Here is a 19340-nt window from a genome sequence, read left to right as displayed (position 1 = left end):
CCCTCCTTTTTGTGCCCACTTGGGTCTTCCCGAGTTTCTTGCCTTGCATCTCCCAAAGCACCAAGGTGATCGGCGTCTCAAGAGCCCTGACAGTCCTCTCCGTGCCTCGACATAGCAATGCCGGCATCAGCTGTCTCGTCAGCTTTGGATCCAAAATGCATTGCTTCATGTTCACTTGTGCTAAGCTCCTCCATCTGGTTTCATGCCTTCCCCGATGATGCTTTCTGAGGCATTAGCACTGGATCCAATGTTAGTGCCATCAGCAGATTTCCTGGCACTGAATTCCTCTTGAACGTCTTTAACCTCAAACTAAGCGCTTTGACCACTGCGCCAACCCAGGGGTGCAGTGGGTCCCTCTGGCGTTGGCAAGAACCCCATAGCCTGACCCAAAACGGGCCAAACCCCTGCTTGGACCCCCCCACCTCCAGCTTCCACTGGGAAATGCCAGGTTGAAAAAGCTCGAAGTTTGGCCCATGCCACATGTTGTGGAAAAGCTAGTAGTAACCCAAACCAGCATAATTCTTTGGGCATCCCAGCAAGAGTAAGTCAATCCCAGTTTTTGGGTTGAAACCCTTGCACCCACTTTTCTTACCTTGGCGTCTTCAGTGTCGGACTGGGTGCTTGTCTCCTCGTAGAGGTCAGACTCCTCTGAGGCGATGGGGACTTGCACCATCAGGTTGGGGTTGTTAATGAAATTCATGTGGTCCAGTTCATCCATGAAAAAATGCTCTTTGTCAGTGACTCCATCCAGGTACTCTGACTTGAGCTCCTGGCCAGTGTCCACATGGTTTAGCACAGAGTTGTCCCCCTTATTGGGCTCTTGCTCTTCCTCCGGGGCCACCTTCTTCCCCTTCCACAGCCTGCGGAACAGTGTGAGGACAGAGCTCTTTACAAAGTCGATCCCCCTGGTGATCCTGCCAATAGCGATCTGCAAATTGTTCATCTCTCCGTCATCGTCAGATGCCGCCAGGCTGTCGGCGCTGAAGGAGCTCAGCAGCAAAGCTAAGAACAGGTTCAGCACCTGGAGGGGACAAAAGCAAATACCAGTGCTGATGTCTGGCACCAACATCATCCCTGTAGGCTGGAGCAGCAGGCACCTGTCATGGCTGTGCCGTGGAACTCCCTCCTCCCATTGCCCAGCTCTGGGGACTGCAGAGATGCCAACTCCATCTCCCGGAGGACACAGACGTGGTCCTCCTCTGTTCTTCTTGGAAAGTGTCACCTCCAGTTGCTTAGGTCCTGCTGATCCATTTGCAAGCAATGCCAGTCATCACTTCAGCCCCTCTCAAGCCACCTACCCTATGGGTCCATCAGCATGTCCCTCCCTTCATTCTCTTGGAGCTCTTGGCCTGGCTTGTCCCCATGTGGGACTCCCCAGGCCTATGGGGCTTCTCCCCACCATTCATAGGAATGCAACTCAGCTCTGTCCCTTCTCTTCCCAGGAAGAAACCTCCTGCATATTGTCCTCCCAGCTGCAACTCTTCGTCTCCTCCTTGCTGGCTCTGGTAGCTCAGATGCCCGGTGAGCTTCTGAGGGTCTCCAGCATCCTGGAGCCACGTGGGAGACTGAGCCACAGCCGCAGCCTCATCTTTTTCTATCAGAGACTGCTCTGCTCCACAGAGAGACATTTCATCTCAGCACATGTCAGCTCATAGGATGCAAATGCTCTATATAGCTCCAAGCATGGGCTCTCTTCTGCTGCCCCCAGACCTCTCCTGCTTCACCATGCCCAAAACGTGACTGAACCCCACCGCAGCCTCGCCTGGCATGGGTGGACTCGCTGCATGCCAGAAGCCCAGAGCAGCTCATGAGAAGAGGAGCAGGACGGGCTCTCCCCAGGGTACGGGAGCATCGGCAGCACCCAGACATGCTCTCGCTACGCAGAGCGGCCGATGGCCCAAGCCCACAGCTGTTGATGTTTGTGCCTTTTTGTGCCAGCAGCGTATCTGAGAAGGGAATTAGCTGCTATTCAAGGTCACTGCTGTTTTCACATGGCTCATACCATATGACTTAAATCGCATCTTTAAATAAATCCCTACTATCCTACCAGTTTAATACTTACGTTAACTACCAGTTACAGCTAATAGTTGCTGTTGGCTCTGGTTTTTTTGGACAGGAGTCCGTTACTGTCTCACCCGACTGACTTCCTCCCTTTTCCCTTAATAACCCCAAAGGAAATGCTCAAAGTGTCATGAACAGTAAAGGGCGACCGGCCGTCACCTTATTCCTCTGCAGGGGAAGTGGGGAGAAACACACACCTCCCTGCAGCCAGGATGCTCGGGAGGGTGTGTGGGACAGGCTCCAGGACTTGGAAATACCTGAGACACGGCCAGGAGAGCCTGGCAGAGAGGATGAAGAGGGCAGAGATGGCTCCGAAGGTGGTCGTGTGCTGTATGTCTCTACTTCACTTTAAATGACCCCCCCTGCAGCAGCGCAGAGCACAGCAGGGGCTGCAAAACTTGCCCAGAAAGCTGGGATACAATCTCAGGGAGGACTGCACCTGACCCCACCAGCTGAAAATCGTGCTGCCCCAATGTCTTCTCCAGAAGAATCTCCTGGGGACCTGGATGGACTGTCCTACTCCAAAAACTGGGTCCAGAAGAAGGTCCAGAAGAGGAAGAGTCTCCAGGACCCCTTTTGGAGAGGGTCTCCAGGGAGCCCCAGCTATGATTCCCAGTCTCTAAGCTCCTGCACTCTCTGCAGACTATCCTGGAGATGGTCCTGCTGCTCATGGGTGATTTTCAGCCTGATTCAGCATTGCCATTCAAAGGAATGGCTTCCCCCCTGGAAGGCAGCGTTACAAACTGCTGCTGTCTGCTGGTTGATGGGCAACCCGGGGGGACATTGGGCTACTCCCCTCCTCAAGGTGATGTGTGTCCATCTGTCCAGCATCACCCAGCAGAGACCCCAGGACACCCCAGGGTGAGTTCCACAGCCAGTACAGCTACAGGGGCCCCAAATACTTGGCATGAGCCAGGGAAGCCAAGCAGCACCCAAATCCCAACTTTCTGTCCTCGAAGTGGGTCACTCCAGTCTGCCCTACCCCTGACCCGAGCCATGGGGTGGTCTGGGTTTCCCCTGGGGCTGCTTTCACCCCTCTGGAAGGCTGTGCAAGCCCAGGGCTGGAGCGGCCACCCGGTCGTGGGATGGGAGGCGTCAGCAGCTCCCTGGGCAGATAGTTTTTCAAAGCAAATTCCAAAGGGCTTACACAACCCCGGCAAGTAATAGAAGCGATTCGGCAAGCCGCCGCGCTTCCCTCCCCTGCCTTGCTCCTTAAGAAGAGAGAGCAGGGCCCGCGCAGGCTGGAAAACAAGCTTCAAAGCCGCCAGCGAGAGGGTTACCAAGTTTAGAAAGGATTTCACGCTCGCCTGGAACTTGCAGACCTGCAAGGCGGGCAGCGAGCGGCTCGGGTTAGCGGGGAGGGCAACAGGCAGGGAGGGAGGGTGATGGTGACCAGGGGTTCACCAGGACCCAGGGGAAGGAGCCACGAGCTGCAGAGGGGTCGTGCATCCCCAGGATGCCACCTGGACTGTAGTGAGGTTTGGGGATGCTGGGGATCTGCAAAAGTTTTCTCGGGGGGGGGGTCTGCTCTCAAAAGCACCTGGGAGTCTCCATCTCTTCCTGTAGGAGGGTGGGAAATGAGGGAGGAAAGCCTGAAAAGCTGTATGGAGAAGAAAGGACAGCTTGAAGATGAGCCCCATTTTGTCCTAGAGTTGCTCCTGCGTCTGCCTAAAGCCCACTGTTAAATTTTCCATGCCTCGGTTTCCCTTTCTGTTCCTGATCTAGTTTCGGCTGAAGGTCTCTCAGAAATTGCTTCTTAGCCTGCTTTACACAGAGCTGAGCAGACAGCACATCCCCACCAGGTCTACAGGAGGGAGGTCAAGCCCTTTGCCCATGCTCCTGTACAGCTCCAACAAGACCATGCATACAGACATAGCCCTGTAGACGAGCTGAGCTGGACAGTACTGGCCAGGGAACGAGGGGCAGAGGTGTCCCCACCTGACGAAACCCTCCAACTAGCCCCCTTCCTTTCATTGAGTGTCCACCCCGGCTCTGAGACTCACCACGAGGTTCCCAATGACCATGACCATCATGAAGACGATGAGGCACATGGTCTGACCGGCCACCTCCATGCAGTCCCACATGGTCTCGATCCACTCCCCGCAGAGGATGCGGAAGACGATGAGGAAGGAGTGGAAGAAGTCATGCATGTGCCAGCGGGGCAGCGTGCAGTCGGTGGAGATCTTGCACACACACTCCATGTAGCTCTTCCCAAAAAGCTGCATCCCCACCACGGCAAAGATGAAGACGATGATGGCCAGCACCAATGTGAGGTTCCCCAGGGCGCCCACCGAGTTGCCGATGATCTTGATGAGCATGTTAAGGGTGGGCCAGGACTTGGCGAGCTTGAAAACCCTCAGCTATGAGGAGCAAGGAGACAAGGTGTTGATTTGCCCGGCACTTCATTGCCACAGGGTGTCAGAGCAAGGCCATGAGGCTGGGATTAGACCTTCATGTGGCAGTTTCTATTAAGGTAGGAGGCATTAAACACCAAACTGCTTTGCAAAGAGCAGACTCCTGCATTCCTAAATATTTAGCTTGACTTTCAGCTCTGTCTTTAACAGGGGACAAGTTGGTGACTGCCACAAAGGAGGCTGAACAAGCCATTCTCCACCCTGGTGGCAATTGTATCCAAACCCCCCCGACACAGCTCGTCCCTGTGGCACGTACCAAGCGGAAGGAGCGGAGCACGGAGAGCCCTTGCACGTTGGCCAGGCCCAGCTCCACCAGGCTCAGGGTGACGATGATGCTGTCGAAAATATTCCAGCCCTGCTGGAAATACTCGTAGGGGTCCAATGCGATGAGCTTCAAGACCATCTCTGCTGTGAAGATCCCCGTAAAGACCTGTGGGAAACAGCACCCCATCAGCTTGCTTGAAAGTCAGTGCTTGGCATGGGGTGGGTAGCACCCCTCCTTTTTGGGGTGTTCTTAAAATGTTTCATCTGACGGGGTCCAGGCCTGGTTGAGAATGAGCTCCCCAGCTGCTGCCCAGTAGAGCCTGTGGAGCTAGGCTGGGAGTACTGGGGACCGATTGCTACTGGAGAGACTTGGAAAAGGTGCGTGTTGGCAGGTGGAAATTAAAAAGAAAAGTCTCATAGGCAAAGGGACCCTCTTCAAATGACTGCTGAATCACAGGGATTCCCAGCACTGGGGACTGGGCAGCTACTGGGATGGCCCTGCCCCTCCCCGCGCCCTGCGAAAGCTGAGCCAGCTTTTACACATTACTCTTCTCCTGCACTACAACGGCGCTGTGCATTATCACATTACTCGGGAGCGGGACCAGCAATGTGACAATTAGCATCCTCAATGCAACTTCGTGACCTGGCATGTGCAGAGGGGGCCCGCTGACAAGTCTTGCCCTGGATGTGGATCATGTTGGGATGCACAGGTCCACGCCTCCGCTTTGCAGAAAGGCTTCTGCACCAGCATCCCCGGGGATGCTCCCCAAAACCCCCCTTTGCATGCCAGCCCACAAACGTCCCCTTTTCTGCTCCTGCCAGCTGATCCTTGCTTGCTTGATTTACAGCCTGGCCATCTTTCTGCCTGCAGCGAGACAGACAACAGGCGCTGCTGCTTTCATCTCGGGCACTGGCAGGCGATGTGGGGGGAGACCGTGGCTCAGGGGGAGCTGCTTCTTCTCCCCCCATCCCTCCCTGGCCCTTCCCCAGCAAATCCCCCAGGATCCCACTGGCATTGGAGTGTACACGCAGCCAGAAACTGCAGCCAGCCCGAAGGGAAAGCTGGAGCCGTCTTTGCAGCGTGACCGTGCTTCCAGCAACAGCCAATTAATCCCCTTGTATTTCCTGAATGAAACCAGAGACAAAGCAGCTATGTGCTGAGCGTCATCCTGCCCGCCCGGGGCTCGGGCACCGGCGTGTGTCACTCCAGTGCCTGCGCACAGAGCGGCCCTGGCAGGTGCTGGAGCCGGGCAAGGTGGCAGGAGAGGAGACGGCGAGCTCTCCCACCCCTTAGCTGCATTTCTCAGAGCTACTGGGGGCCTCCTGGACTTGTCCCACGAGCATATTGCATCTAGATGAAAGCCATTTACCCTGAGCTCGAAGCAGGAGCAGCCACAGCTGGTTGCTAAATACACCCATGAAATCAGGACAGCCCAGATTTGCAGTGATTTCAGTGGGAAAAGTCATTATTACTATTATTATTATTATTATCATCATCTTTATCATTATTACTATTATTATTATTATTATTTAATGGTGTTAGCACTGTTGCCTCCTGCTCCGTGGGGACCTGTTTGCTCCCAGCATCTGAACCACGTGGCTACCCAGCATCATGAGGACACTGTGGTGTCGGCCAGGCCTGGCAGCAGGTGACCGACCCTGGGTTGTAATGTAGGAGATGGCTCAGGACAGCTCTGCGAGGCCATGGCCACCTTGCCATCGCTGAGATGCACCAAGCAAGACAGAAGCTGCAGCAGCAGGGGAGCAGGGGATGATGAGTCTCACGCCCATCTCACTTCCCTTGATCTGAGCCATCCTAGGGTCCAGCCCATCACAGGGATGCTGTGATCAGACCCCTGCAGCACCTTCTCAGCAGCTGGGACGTGCTTCCAGGCGTGTGTGCATGCTGTTCAGGTGACACAAAGGCCGCAGAGGGGATCTGCCCACCATGGTGGACGGTGTGGCTGCTGTGGCTCTAAACGGGGAAGGACGGGATGCCTGTAGCTGCCTACCAGGTTCCCCACAGTCAGCACGTTCTCAAATTCCTCCGTCATGGGGTAATGCTCCATGGCCATGAAGAGTGTGTTGAGCACGATGCAGATAGTGATGCCCAGGTCCACGAAGGGGTCCATCACCACCAGCTTGACAAACTCCTTCAGCTTCAGCCACTGGGGACAGCAGTTCCAGACCAGGAACGTGTGGGCAAATTTGTACCACCAGGATGGGCACTTCTGATGAGCTTCCTCCAGCTCTGAGGGCAGGAAGGAAAAATGACATGAGTCTAGGCTTCTCCTGTCCTCCCCTGAGTGGCCCAAGTGCTGAGCCCCTCTCCTGCGGTCCTGAACCAGCCCTGGACCATCTAGGAGTTTAATATGGGGGCTAAAAGTAGGAGCCTTCCCATGCCCAGGCAGTGATGTTGCAGATCTTCCCCTCCAAACCAGAGAGGGATTGGAAGGCAGATCGGTCAGGGAACTGTGGGTCTGATCCTGCTCTCAGCCCCCAGGCAGGATTTGAGGTGTCCATGCCATGCTGAGATTGCATTTATTTGCATGAGATATTGTATTATTGCCTCCGGGCATCATCCTAGCAAGTTGGGATGAAAAGCCTTGCTTGGGCATCACTGCAGTGCCCTGACCACATTTGGAGACTCCAGGTCCAGAGTCATCCCTCGCACACAGCTGGTGTGTGCTGAGCACCCCAAGCCCACCAGCACACAATGGTTGGGCTAAAACGGGCAGACATGGCCCTCACCCAGGCTGGGGTAGGACCTACCTTCCATGGTGTTGGAGACGACACTGACAGCGCTCCCCACTCTCTTCTCGAGGCCTGGCCCATCTTGGTTGCCGACGCTGAGGTGGTTGTGGTCCGATTTCTCTGGCTCATTGGCTGGGTTGAACTAGAAGGAGATGAGACCACAGGGGATAAATGCAGAGCGTTGCAGGCTACTTAATGCACTTAAAGGCAGAGCAAGGCAGAAAAAAGGGCATGGTCTGGAGAGACCTTGGGGTGCAACATGGTAGCTGCAGGTGGGCTGCAGAAAGTCTCACAGGACCAGACCCACCACAAGCTGGGCACAAGCCTGTCCCTCCACTGGGGTTTACTGGGGTGGGCACCCTCGAGGGACAGCAGAGACAGAGCCAAGCACGTACTTCAATCACCGTTGCAGACCGCTCCAGCATGACCTTGGGGACCACTTGTCCGTTGCAGTCCTTTGCCTTGTCCTGGTCACTATTCAGCTCCGAGGTGCGCTCCTTCTCGGCTGTGCTGCTGGGCAGGGAACGGCTGCTGGACCGACGGTCCTGCAACTGCAGCAACCCACGTCTCCATCACCTGCGTGCCCGCAGCCATCGGGAGCTTCCCACGACAGCTGCAGGGCACCAGGCTGAGGAGGGGGATGAACTGAGCCCCGGGACCGTCCTGGGCAGGACTTTGTGACCCCAAAGTCTGCTGCTGCAGGACCTGGGCAGAGGTGAGCTCCTCAGCAAACTCAGATCCTCCCGAGCAGCGATGAGGGAGAACAATTTGCCGTAGCTAAGCACATGCCTGAGGTTGCAAGCCTTTCCCTTTCGCTTGCTTAACCATTTGGTCAGGGTGAATAATTCATAAAGACAAAATGATGCCAACCCTCTAATTTCTGTCTTGCAGGAAATTTTAATCTTTGAAGCGTGCTTTTATCCCAGATGGGAAGGAAGCAAAATCTTCAAGGCTCTTGCTGAAATGTTGTGTCCGTGGTTTTTGGAGTTGCACTGAATTTGTGAATGTTTGGGTCAAAATTTAAATTTTTTTCCCTCAAATGTTATTTCCCAAATGTTTTCATATGCCATTGCTCCTTTTTTTTCCCCCACCTTCTGACAGTAGTATTAATATTTCAAGCTCACTACGTTCTCTGGTAACACTAAGGGTGCCAGTGGAGTGCAAACCTCTCTTCCCACCGCACATTGCTGAGACGCAACACAGCTTCCACGCTCAGTTGCTGGATATTAAATGGGTCCGAGCGCCCATTTCTTGTAGGCTGTTTGCCCTCACGCTCAGCCGTATTCCCTCCATCTTCTCCATTTCTCTAGGTGTAAATAAACGTGTATCAGCCCTTAACAAAGCCTTTGGGCGGCTCGCTGGTTAATTTGCTCAGGGAAGACCAGCCACAGCACCAGCTTTATGCTCAGCTCTGGAGTCTTCATCCCTCGGGCTGGGCAGGGCTTGCTTAGACCCATCCTGCAAACAGCAGCCAGAGAAGAGCAAGCCACTTCCTCGGAGGATGTTGTGGCTTGGCACAGATAAGTGACGGGAGATAGAGGCTCTAGAGAGAGGAAAACCCCGTTTTGTGTCTCTGCATGCGATGAAGCTGGTCTTTTGCCCAGACTAACAGTTAGATTTGCAGGGATGTCTCCTGTGGATGTCACTGACACAGACCAAAATGATGATGAGAGATGGAAAATGCCTGGGCAGCAGTATCAGATATCAGAGAAGCTTTTGCTCACATTTTTATAGGCAGATTGTGGTGAAAAGAGACTCCCAAGGACCAGAAAGGGGCTAAGGTATCACCCAGGACCGTAACGGAGCAAATGGGTGGAAATTGGGCAGCGTAGAGACGTCAGCTCGGAGAAATCTCAGTGCAAACTCTGCAGCATCAGGCACGCGCATCTGCTCGTGTGCTGGGGGGACAGCAGCGAGGCCAGACCCCGAGAGCTGTGCCTTGGCTCCTGCCAGGGCACCAGGACCTCCCTGGGTGAGACGCAAGGTTCCTCAAGCCCTCTCTGCTGCTTCCAGCCTTGGCCAAGAGCAAATGGTTTGCTAATGCTTCTAGCTTTGCTGCAACTGCTCTGTCTTCCCTGAGTGCTTCTTTTGTACCTGGATCGTAATCTGCCTGTGCCGGCTGTCTGCCAGGCTTCCTGCTCTTGATGTGCTGCAGGGATTATTGTTAGTTCTGGGGCCTTTTATACCTTTTTTTCTCACCTCCTCCTCTGAAGCAATGCCGCACCTCTGTGCTGCACCTCTCTGCTGCCTCCCAGTACTCCCTGTGCTGGTTTCTGGATGTGGAAATTAAATCTTTTCAGCCTTTTTTTTCCCCCACCCAGCACAGTATCTCAACTTTTTGATTCAGCTGTGACCCAAGGAATCGTTACTCAATTATTGTCTTTGCTGACTATGGACCAAATGGGGCTTATTCTTGGATTTTACACAAATATAGGCACCACCATGCTTGCTGCCACCTCCCCTTTTCTCCCCCTATTCCTAAGATCCCTTGTTTTGGCCTCCACACTTTCCACCAACCATCTTTTCTTGCTCCTCTTGATGCTTCTTCAGCTGCTCCATGAGCTTCTGAAATTCCTCCTCCTTCTGCTGCTCCTCCAGCATCGTGGCGTCGTTTTGTTCTGCATAAGCCATGGCCACTACCGCGAGGATGAGGTTGATGAGGTAGAACGAACCAAGAAATATCACCACCACGAAGAAGATCATGTATGTTTTCCCTGCTGCACGCAGCGTCTGTGGAAAGAGGAGGCACGGGCTGTCACACCACCTCGGCACAATATTGGTTGGCGATGCTTCCAGTGCAAGGTCTTGCACCAGGGCAGACTCCCATTTGCGGTAGGAGGAAAATATTTCGCTCCCGTCTTCCCCAAGGCCTGGTCGTTGCCCAAGGGACCTTCCTGCAGGCCATGGCACTGGGTTAGGACTTGTGTGAAACAGCCAGAAGTCTCGGCAGACCCAGACGTGATGCTCTGTGCTATCTGGTAGCCCAAGGGCTGCAAGCATGCATGGAGATAGGACCAACATTTCGTCAGAGACTCACTTTGCTGTGACATGGCTGATGTCTCTCAGCCCCAAACTTCTCTGGTCTCGCCCTTGGGCCAAGAGGGGTCCTTTGCTAACCCAGGATCTGGGCGTAATCATTTCCAGAGGACACATGTAGCCTTCAGACATAGGCTTGCTTTTATCTAAACAGTCTCTGGACCCAGGGTCAGCTGGGATTTCTTGATGCCTGCAACTTCTCCCTAGAGGATGGCTCAATGCAGGGGACAAGCAGCCTAGCTTTCCTCACTTATCTTCTTCCTTAGCTCAAGCCAGAGATGTATTTGATACTCTTCTAAATCCCTAATTGCCATGACACAGCTGACAGCACTGCTGAAGCACACCTGGGCTTTGCACTGCTCAGGTTAGGGAACCGGATGGGACCATGCCCCATCTCTGCTGATCCTGCTTAGATCCATAAACCACAGGACAAGGTCCCACAGGTTTTCACTCAAGTGACTTTCTACCTGTGCTAGACCAGGGGCAGCATCGAAATGAGAGGAGCATTTGCACAAGGATAAAAATTTGGTACCTACCAGCTGGAAGAGGTTCTCCCAGTAGTCCTGCGTCATGAGGCGGAAGAGGGCCAGGAAGGCCCAGCTGAAGGTGTCATAGCTGGTGTAGCCGTAGTTCGGGTTCCTCCCCGCCTTCATGCACTGGTACCCTTCAGGGCACTTCCTACCAAAGGAGCCACAGGGGCAGCCAGCGTGAGCCCCCAGCGCTGCCCACCCTGCACCCGCAGCGAAACGTCCATCGCTGGAGGTACTGAGATGCTTCAGCAGAACCCCCCACCCCAGGCTGATACAATCGGGGTGCCCAGGCTGATACCCCCTGGACCGATACCCCCTCCAAGGCGATACAGTCGGGATTCCCGGACCATTCACCTGCAGAATCATGTTCCCAGCCCCAAACCTGCCCCATCCCAAGCACCAGTGGTCCCACAGGCTGCTCTGGCTGCCTCGTCCCCTCCCGGGGAGCCAGAGGGGACCTCAGCCGTCAGCATGAGCTGCACTCACCCAGCATCGCTGCTGTTCCCGCAGAGCAGGGCATCAAGTGCTCCCTCCAGAAAGTAGAAATTGGCTTCACAGTTATGGAAAGAGCAAGGCAAAAGGAAAATAAATACAAACATTGATTTCCAAATTCTCGGCAGCTCCTTTGCTGTCAGGGAAATTCCCTGAATCCCAGTGTTGGGCACGGGGTGATCTCCTCTCTGCTGACTTTGCTGTTTCCTAACTACTTGACACCATCTCAGAGAGCTCATGGCATTGTTTCGCCGACCCAACTAGATGGCTCCCAAGCCCATAAAGAGCTCTGGAAACAGCCAGGTTGGCCAGCGTCAGGCCTCCTGGGAAGGCGGGTTAATGTGTGGTCAAAGGTCTAGGGCTCGTCTGCTTTGCTGAGAAGATGCACAAAATAGCAGGATGCTCCCAAGGAGCACCGAGCATGGGGGATGGCAGGGGTCCCAAAAAAGCCTGGGGAAACTGTCTGCTACTGCTCCATGGCTATCGCCTTCCTCCTGGTGCTCCCATCCCAACCAGCCCCTTCCTGGTGAGAAACCCACCCTGCTCACAGACCACGGGTCCTTCAAGCTCCTCCTTAGAGCCTGAGCTCAGACCCAGAGCCACAGGAGCTTCCAAGCAGTGTCACCACAGGTCTCCTGCCCCCAGTGACACATAGATGGGCACCTGGAGACACCCACCCCAGGACATGGCAGAGGGCAGCTGGACCCCACCCTGGGCATCACCTAGCACAGCCCTTCCAGGAGCCAAACAGGGATTTCTGGAGTTTCCTCAAAGCATCCCCAGCTCTGCCTGGCCTCTTGCCACCAGGCTTTTATTTAACCTGCAAGGGTCCATGGAGGAGATGTTCTGCTTGTGAAAAGCCAGGCGATATGTTTTTGGCCTGGCCCCAGCAGCTTTCAAGCTGAACGCGTGGCTGCAGGGTGCTGTTGCTGTTTGCACTTCACCCGTTAGATCCTATATATTGAATTTGCACCCCTACCAAGCAGCCTCCCTGTAATCAATGCCAGAGCTACTTGTACAGTTGGGCAAAGCAGCTCAGCCGAGACGTAACCCGACCTTCTGCTGAGCTCTGCCGAGCGCCCTAAATGAGATGTGAAACATCCCTGTGGAGCATCCCGCCACTGTCCATCTCTGCCAGGCAGATCTTCTGGCATTTTTACATTTTCATGGAGTTTAAAAAAACCCCTAAACCAAAGAACAAACAAAAAAGTCCATCGCAATTTTTTGGGCCAAACTTGTTTCAAAGAAGTGGTAGAAAAGTAGCAGAATTGGTGACCTGTCTGAGGAGCTGTGCTTGATCCCACCTCTCCCTCCTTCCCCTCCTCTTGGCTGTCATGGTGTTGCACGCTTGCATGCAATGCTCACTGGATGCAGCAGTACTTGGGGAAGGACCCAGCTATGATGCAGCAGTGAAAGTGGGTGAGAAATGTAACTCCTGCATCTTTCCCTCTGGTTTTCCACCCAAAGTCCATTCTGCTCCTGGAGGGTTCGCTCTCCCTGCTGTGACCAGCCAGACAGAGCAGCTTTTCATCAGTGCCCACCCTGATGGGCAGGTTGTGCCCTCACTAGCAAGTGGGAGAGATGGAGACACTGGTTTGTCCAGGCCTTCCTATGGTTAAACCTTTCTGGAGGAGTTTAGCTTGCGCAGGTGACTGCATTTTCCCTGGCAAGGAGGATTTGGTCCATTCTGTGAATATGCACAACCCCCGTTTCACCCATTGGCCACATCTCCCGGCAAAGCACCTTGACAGGAAAGATCCATGCGAACAAATCACCTTGGTCTGACACGGGGGAAGAGCGAGGAAACTGAGGACCAAAGCAAGGTGATGGGTCAATAAAGAAGGGGATGCATGAGCATTTACCTTCATCGTTGATGTAGGCCTCGAAATCAAAGGTGCTGTTGCTGGTGAAGTTGCTGGTGAAGTTGCTGATGATGCCATCGGTGAAGTTGCCGTAGAGCGCTGCATTGGCCAACGTGTCATTGTCCAGCCCCAAGTCCCACACCAGGGTGTCATTGAGGGGGGGCCACCGCACGCACTTCTGCCGGAGGTTCCCCATGAAGAGCTGGAGACCGATGAGGGCGAACACGCTCAGGCAGAAGACAGTGAGAATCATGACATCCGAGAGCTTCTTCACTGACTGGATCAGAGCCCCAACGATCGTCTTCAGCCCTACCAGGGAGGCGTTTCTACTGAGCTAATTTCTCTTTTGCTAATTGAGGAGAATGTGCTATGGCATTCCCAAAAGGTGCTGGATCTGGTGGGGACATGTGGTATCACCAAGTTCACCCCATATGCTCAGACCCCCAGCTCTGTGCCCCAGGTTACATCCTGGCTGCCCCTCTGTCCCCACACGTTGCTGGGCAGCATAAACCCTTCCCCCAAAACTGTCACCCTTGGACCAAAACCAGTGAAGCCTCCTCATGCCAGCCTTAACCTGGGTGTCACATGCCAAAGTCCACCCCAGCCTGGCAGCCATCAATTCCTTGCAGCTTTGTTTTCCCCAGATGTCACAATCCGACCTTTTTTGTCCCAAACCCCTGGAGTAGATGACTTTGCTGTGGCACGTGGAAAAGCTATTTGCCAGCCCAGCTGGAACATGCTGACCACTGCTCTCAGTTCCAGAAAAGCCTCCGTGGCCCAACACCCCCACGTGCTGCTGTCCCGTGGGTGATCAGGAGCCCAGCTGGACCTTCCAGCCTGATCCCTTCAAGCTGGAGAAAACCCAACGCGTCCAAGTGAAGGTGACAAAGCGAAATCTGCATTAAGCATTGTGATTATCTCATCTGTCCTCATCAGCATCGCCATTTCCTCCGCAGGGGAGGCTCGCCCACAGATCCTTGGTGGGCTTTTGACATGGAGGATGTCGTTCCTGTCACCCGAGGTCTACATGGATGATGGGTGATGCCAGGACATCCTGATGTTGATCTTAAAAGCAGCTCTGAGCAGAGCTTTCTCACGTGGAGGCAATTCTCCAAAGACACATGATTTTTAGCCCTGTCATCATGCATCTTCCCCCCCTTCCCAAACTATTTAGGCAAAACCCTGTTCTCCAAGGACTTGTTTATATTGGGAAACTGCTGAGGACAGCCGTTCTAAACCAGCTTATTTTTGCAACTGCTATTTCTGCAGAGCCTCTTGGGGGGATGTCATTCCAGAAAGAAGCAGCAGCTCACGTTTTGCTAAATGCAATTTTAAGCCTGTTGGATGGGGGCAAAAACCATTCGAATACGAACCCCAAAGATCTGGAAACTGGAGGGACACAAGAATTTATTCACCACAAGAAATTATCATCTTTGGTTCGATCTCATGCTTCTTCAAGGGGTCTGACCTATCATTTCGGTGAACTTGCACTAGGTGGTACCAAAGCAGGGTATTGAAATGGTATCAGATTTGGGAAACAGCCATCAGAGATGTTTGATAACATGCTCTAACACCAGAGGCTGGATGTCTGGGGTGATAAACACTCGCCACTTGGCTCTTGCGCTAATACCCATGAAACATCTCAAGCCTAGCACCAGAGCAGTCAGCAGTGGGGACTAAGAGGAGTTTCTCGCTCCAAGGACCAAGCAAAGCGTATCGGTGAATTGAGCCCAAAAACACAACATGAGCATGAGCCCACTTCAGGCATCTCCGAGGAGCCCTAAAAACACCATGTCTGGCTCACCAGGGGCATTCCCTGGCCAAACAACCAAGTGAGCACAGCTAATTTCAAGATGTAAAATCAGCTGGACCTGACCCAAAGCTGAATTATGTGGAAAATTATTTATGAGTATCAAATATCTTATGTCCCCTCTTTTCTCTTAGAGCTGCCGAAAGAACTAAAACAAATTGCTTTGAACTGTGGGAAAACTGGAGCTCAAGGAAGGGGAAAATGGGGAGAGGAGACCCCTTCTTTAAGTCCCACCTGGTATCACTGTGATGGTTTTCAAGGCGCGGAGGACACGGAAGGTCCTGAGAGCAGAGATGTTCCCAAGGTCCACAAACTCAGTGATGTAGCTGCAGGACAGGAGAGGAGAGGGCTTCAAGAGCTCTGCCAGGCACGCGCCCCCCTGTTTCTCAGCCCTCCTCCCCAGGGTACAGTGGCCAGACCTCCTGTCCTCCCCCCATCCCACCAAACTCACGCCATGGAGATGACCATGAAGTCCAGCCAATTCCACGGGTCGCGCAGGAATGTGAAGTTGTCGATGCAGAAGCCTCTCGACAGTATCTTGACGAGGGACTCGAAGGTGTATATGCCAGTGAAGGTGTATCTGAAATGGGAACGGTGACTCAGGGGATGCTCACCTGGGTCCAAGGGCCAGCTCAGGATGAGGTTTTGTCCACTAGTGGGACCATCTTGGGGAGCTGAGTTTGGGGCCTCATGGTTAAGGGCTGCTGGGTTCCTGGGGTGCTTCGGCACTGGGGGAGGTTTTCATGTCACCTTGTAAGGCAAGTTGGAACATCTTGAGGTACCAATTCCTTTGGTGACTATTCTGCAACACCTCTGATTCCTGCTGATGTCCCAGCACCACCATGCTCTCTGGAAAACCCTGCTGAGACCTGACTGTGCAGAATCACAGCAGAAAATGCTGGATTTTCCCCTTCTCACCTGGGGCTGGTTGTCCACGCTCCCTGGACTGGTGGATCTGCTCAGCCTCTTCAGACTATCACTGCTGACCTGACCTGACCTGACCCAACCTGCTCTGCAGTGGTCTCCTGTCACAGGGACCCCACCAGATTTTGGGCAGCTCTGAAACGCTCCTCCTCTTTGCAACACTTAATGCATAGTGTGGGCATCCCTTCTGAGATCAAGAGAGCCACCAGCATCTCCTCATGACACCTCTCCTCCTCTGAAGGGTGTCTATATCCCAACACTCCTCTCTCAGCCTTGGTCCCGTCCCTCCTGGGATGGTCCCCACGGCTGGGGGAGGTTGTGAGAAGCAGAGACTTACTCCACGTTCTTGGACCATGCTGGGGGGTTGCTCATTGTCATAAACACGCAGTTGGTTAAAATCGTGATCATGATGAACATGCTGAATAATTTAAAATCTGGTCAAGGAGAAATGCTGTGGCTGTTGCCAGATTCCCCCATTCACACGGTTATGAAGCCAAGCACCCCTGCTCCTCTTGTTCTGGCTCCCACCCTGGTCCGATGCCCTGACCTGCTCCTCCTGCAGCTCTCTCCTGGCTCAGTCCTGTGCTCACACTTTCCCCTTAGTCTGCCATGCATCATCCTGGCCCCTTCCCTCCCTTTCTGCTCTGCTCCCCATCTCTGTGGTGATGGCTCTGCCCCCCTTCTTGTCCGCAGTGCTCCTTCCTCTCCATCACCTCAGGATACAGCTTTCCCCACTTCTCTGATCCCTCTGCCAGAAACACCCTCTCTTTTTCCTCCTGCCTCCTGGCCACCAAACCCTGCTGCCACCAGAGCTCAGCTGGGATCACTTCCCACCCATCCTGGTGCCGCTCTTGCTCTTGGAGTCCCTTCCTGTCTTTCCATCTCTGCTTGTCTCACACCAGAAGCCCCAGCACTGCGCAAGTTGCCTTCTTCCCTGTACCCCAATGTCCTGGTTTCTCTGCACCCCAATGTCCTGGTTTCTCTGCCTTCCCTCTCCCAAAGCATCCTTTGAGCTCCCCAATTCACCCGCTTCCCAGATGGGACAGGATCCGCTGACCTCTAAACGTTTTCCTTCCTTTCCAACTCTCTCCAGACCTCAGAGACCTCAAACCTCTTCCTAGGAAACTCCACCACTTAGGTCTCTTCCGTTCTCCAACCACACTGATTCCTCCCTTCTCCAGCCAAGGCTGAGCTCTTGGTGCCACCAAGGTGCCCAAAGCCTTCAAGCACCTGCTCCTCGGGAAGGGACTAAACCACTGGGATGGCTTGGCAGTGGGTCCTGGCCATGGTGGGGGCCAGCCCAGGAGATTTGCTCACCACACCATCATGAAACACTTCTCTCAGCCCTCTCCCAGGCTGCACTTTGACCGTCAGGGTTTGGGTGGAGCAGCATCACAGAGGACAAGGATATGAATGGATAAGCACTTTGATGGCTCCTCTGCGGATGGGGTGAAAGGGCCCCAGCAGGTAGAGGGCAGGGGTCGCCGAGAAGCGGAAGATGGACTTCCCTTTGTTGAGGACTATGAATGTCTGTGGAGAAAAGAGAGGAGGGAAACAGGTTAGCCCTTCTGCATCCCCCCCCCAAACACCTACAGATCAAGTGCCGCCACTAGAGGTGAGAATCTATGAGTGCTTTGGATCTCTGAAGGTTTGTGTCTTTGCCAAGAAACTGGTGCTCTGCTTTAGAGCAGAAACAACCACAGCAGTCTGGGGCTGTGGATCACCAAGATGGGCTCAGATGAGACCCTAGGGCATGGTGAAAAGAAGAGGAGGTCCATGCTTTGTTCTTTTTCTTGGGACTTACATCTAATGTCCAGTCTACCTATGGGCTAAACTCTGTGCCTCACCTTCTTATCCTTGTAGAAAGGGTCCAGGTCCTCCAGGGGGGTCCCGATGAGCTCTGGTGGTGGGTCACCATATATAAGGGGCAGGTTCTTGCCGGCTTCCAGGTCGCTGCTGGGCTTGATCTCCTCTTCCTCAGGCAGCTCCACTTGCTGCTTCTTTACCTTGAGTGCCTCTGCCTCGGCGATGCGCTGCTCGATGGCAGCCAGCGAGGCGGGGGTGAAGGGGCGGAGGTTCTCGGGGCCCGGGATGTGCGGCAGGCCGGCCATCCTCTCATTCTGCTGCCGGGACGCCTTCGCCCAGCCTGCTGGGAAAAGGGAGGCTGAGGAAGGAATGCTGGCTGGTGCCGTTTTGGGGCATTTTTCCTCAGCCCTTGAAGCAAGATGACGGAAGTATCTCGGTGAGTTTTTGCAAACGAGTTCATTGCAGAAATATTGAACTTGCAAGAAAGATTATGCAGGGATCACTTGCAGATGGAGCATATCGTGTGCTCCTTCTCCTCCCAGACCCCCATTCAGCCTCTGATCAAAAAGCACCATCGGCTTGAGCACCATATGAGCTGAGCAGTTGGTGTCCCTGGCACCAGCCGGCTGTTGGTAGACATGCCGTTTCACACCCTGGACAGGGTTGTTCAACGAAACACCTTCGGTATCAATGGCACCTCTCCAGATGTCTCGCCTTCGCAATACGCTGCGAGGCATTGGCAGCTTTCCTCCTGCACCTCGTGCAAGCAACTTGCAGTGCTCAAAGCAAGAGGTTCCTCAGCCAGTGGAGCTCGGTGCTGCAGGGTTGGTAGCCATTTCACAGCAACCATCCGTATGAAACATGAGTAACCTGCATTGCCTGCTAGCTCTTCTCCCGAGAGGAAGGGGTTAAAGTCTTACCCGGAGCCGGAAAGCAAGGCAACAATGGCACTTTCTAATGCTATGATCAGGAGGACTCCCCAGACAGGAATAGGATGGACCGTTTGGGAGGCTTAAGGATGGCTCCATGGAGCAGCAGAACAATGAAAAGGGTTGGAGAGTGTGAAGTGGGGAAGAAACGGGTGGTTGAACCCAGAGGAACAGGCTGCCGTGCCCTGAGCGGGGCCAAAACACCTGGCAAAGGCTTCCTAGACACCAGAAAGGTTCTTGCTTGGAGTCACCTTGCCTCGGCTTCACCTCAATATCTGTTCAACCCATAAACACCAGCTTGTGTCAAAGGTGAGCCCAATCTACCGTAATACTCCATCCTGCTTCACAGGGGTACTGGGATAGATGCACCTCTGTCCCTCACCCTCCCCAAAATGAGAATCCCACTGGCAAGTGGCGACTCCTCCATGCACCAAAACTTTAGGTGATGTTGCCAAGCA

The 19340-nt window shown here is 53.9% G+C and overlaps 1 protein-coding gene across 3 annotated transcripts in view; it reads right to left on the bottom strand.

Annotated features, from left to right (window-relative positions):
• Positions 1-19340, bottom strand: part of SCN4A (sodium voltage-gated channel alpha subunit 4) — a 45019-nt gene that overhangs the window by 15502 nt on the left and 10177 nt on the right. The window contains exons 2-16 of one of the 3 annotated variants that reach the window (XM_075443372.1): positions 17995-18296; positions 17559-17677; positions 16485-16574; positions 15675-15803; positions 15458-15549; positions 13414-13722; positions 11546-11609; positions 11066-11207; positions 10011-10223; positions 7889-8044; positions 7512-7635; positions 6752-6990; positions 4732-4905; positions 4065-4421; positions 593-1021 (exon numbers count right to left, since the gene is read on the bottom strand). In XM_075443372.1, the coding sequence (XP_075299487.1) occupies positions 593-1021; positions 4065-4421; positions 4732-4905; positions 6752-6990; positions 7512-7635; positions 7889-8044; positions 10011-10223; positions 11066-11207; positions 11546-11609; positions 13414-13722; positions 15458-15549; positions 15675-15803; positions 16485-16574; positions 17559-17677; positions 17995-18258 (2901 nt within the window). In that variant the 5' untranslated portion in view covers positions 18259-18296. Of the gene's footprint in view, positions 1-592; positions 1022-4064; positions 4422-4731; positions 4906-6751; positions 6991-7511; positions 7636-7888; positions 8045-10010; positions 10224-11065; positions 11208-11545; positions 11610-13413; positions 13723-15457; positions 15550-15674; positions 15804-16484; positions 16575-17558; positions 17678-17994; positions 18297-19340 lie in introns of those variants that run through there. The other 2 variants (XM_075443371.1, XM_075443374.1) reach the window with 2 other exon arrangements.

Source organism: Opisthocomus hoazin, chromosome 26 (assembly GCF_030867145.1).
Source record: "Opisthocomus hoazin isolate bOpiHoa1 chromosome 26, bOpiHoa1.hap1, whole genome shotgun sequence".
NCBI lineage: Eukaryota > Metazoa > Chordata > Aves > Opisthocomiformes > Opisthocomidae > Opisthocomus > Opisthocomus hoazin.
This window is presented reverse-complemented; position numbering and strand designations above follow the sequence as displayed.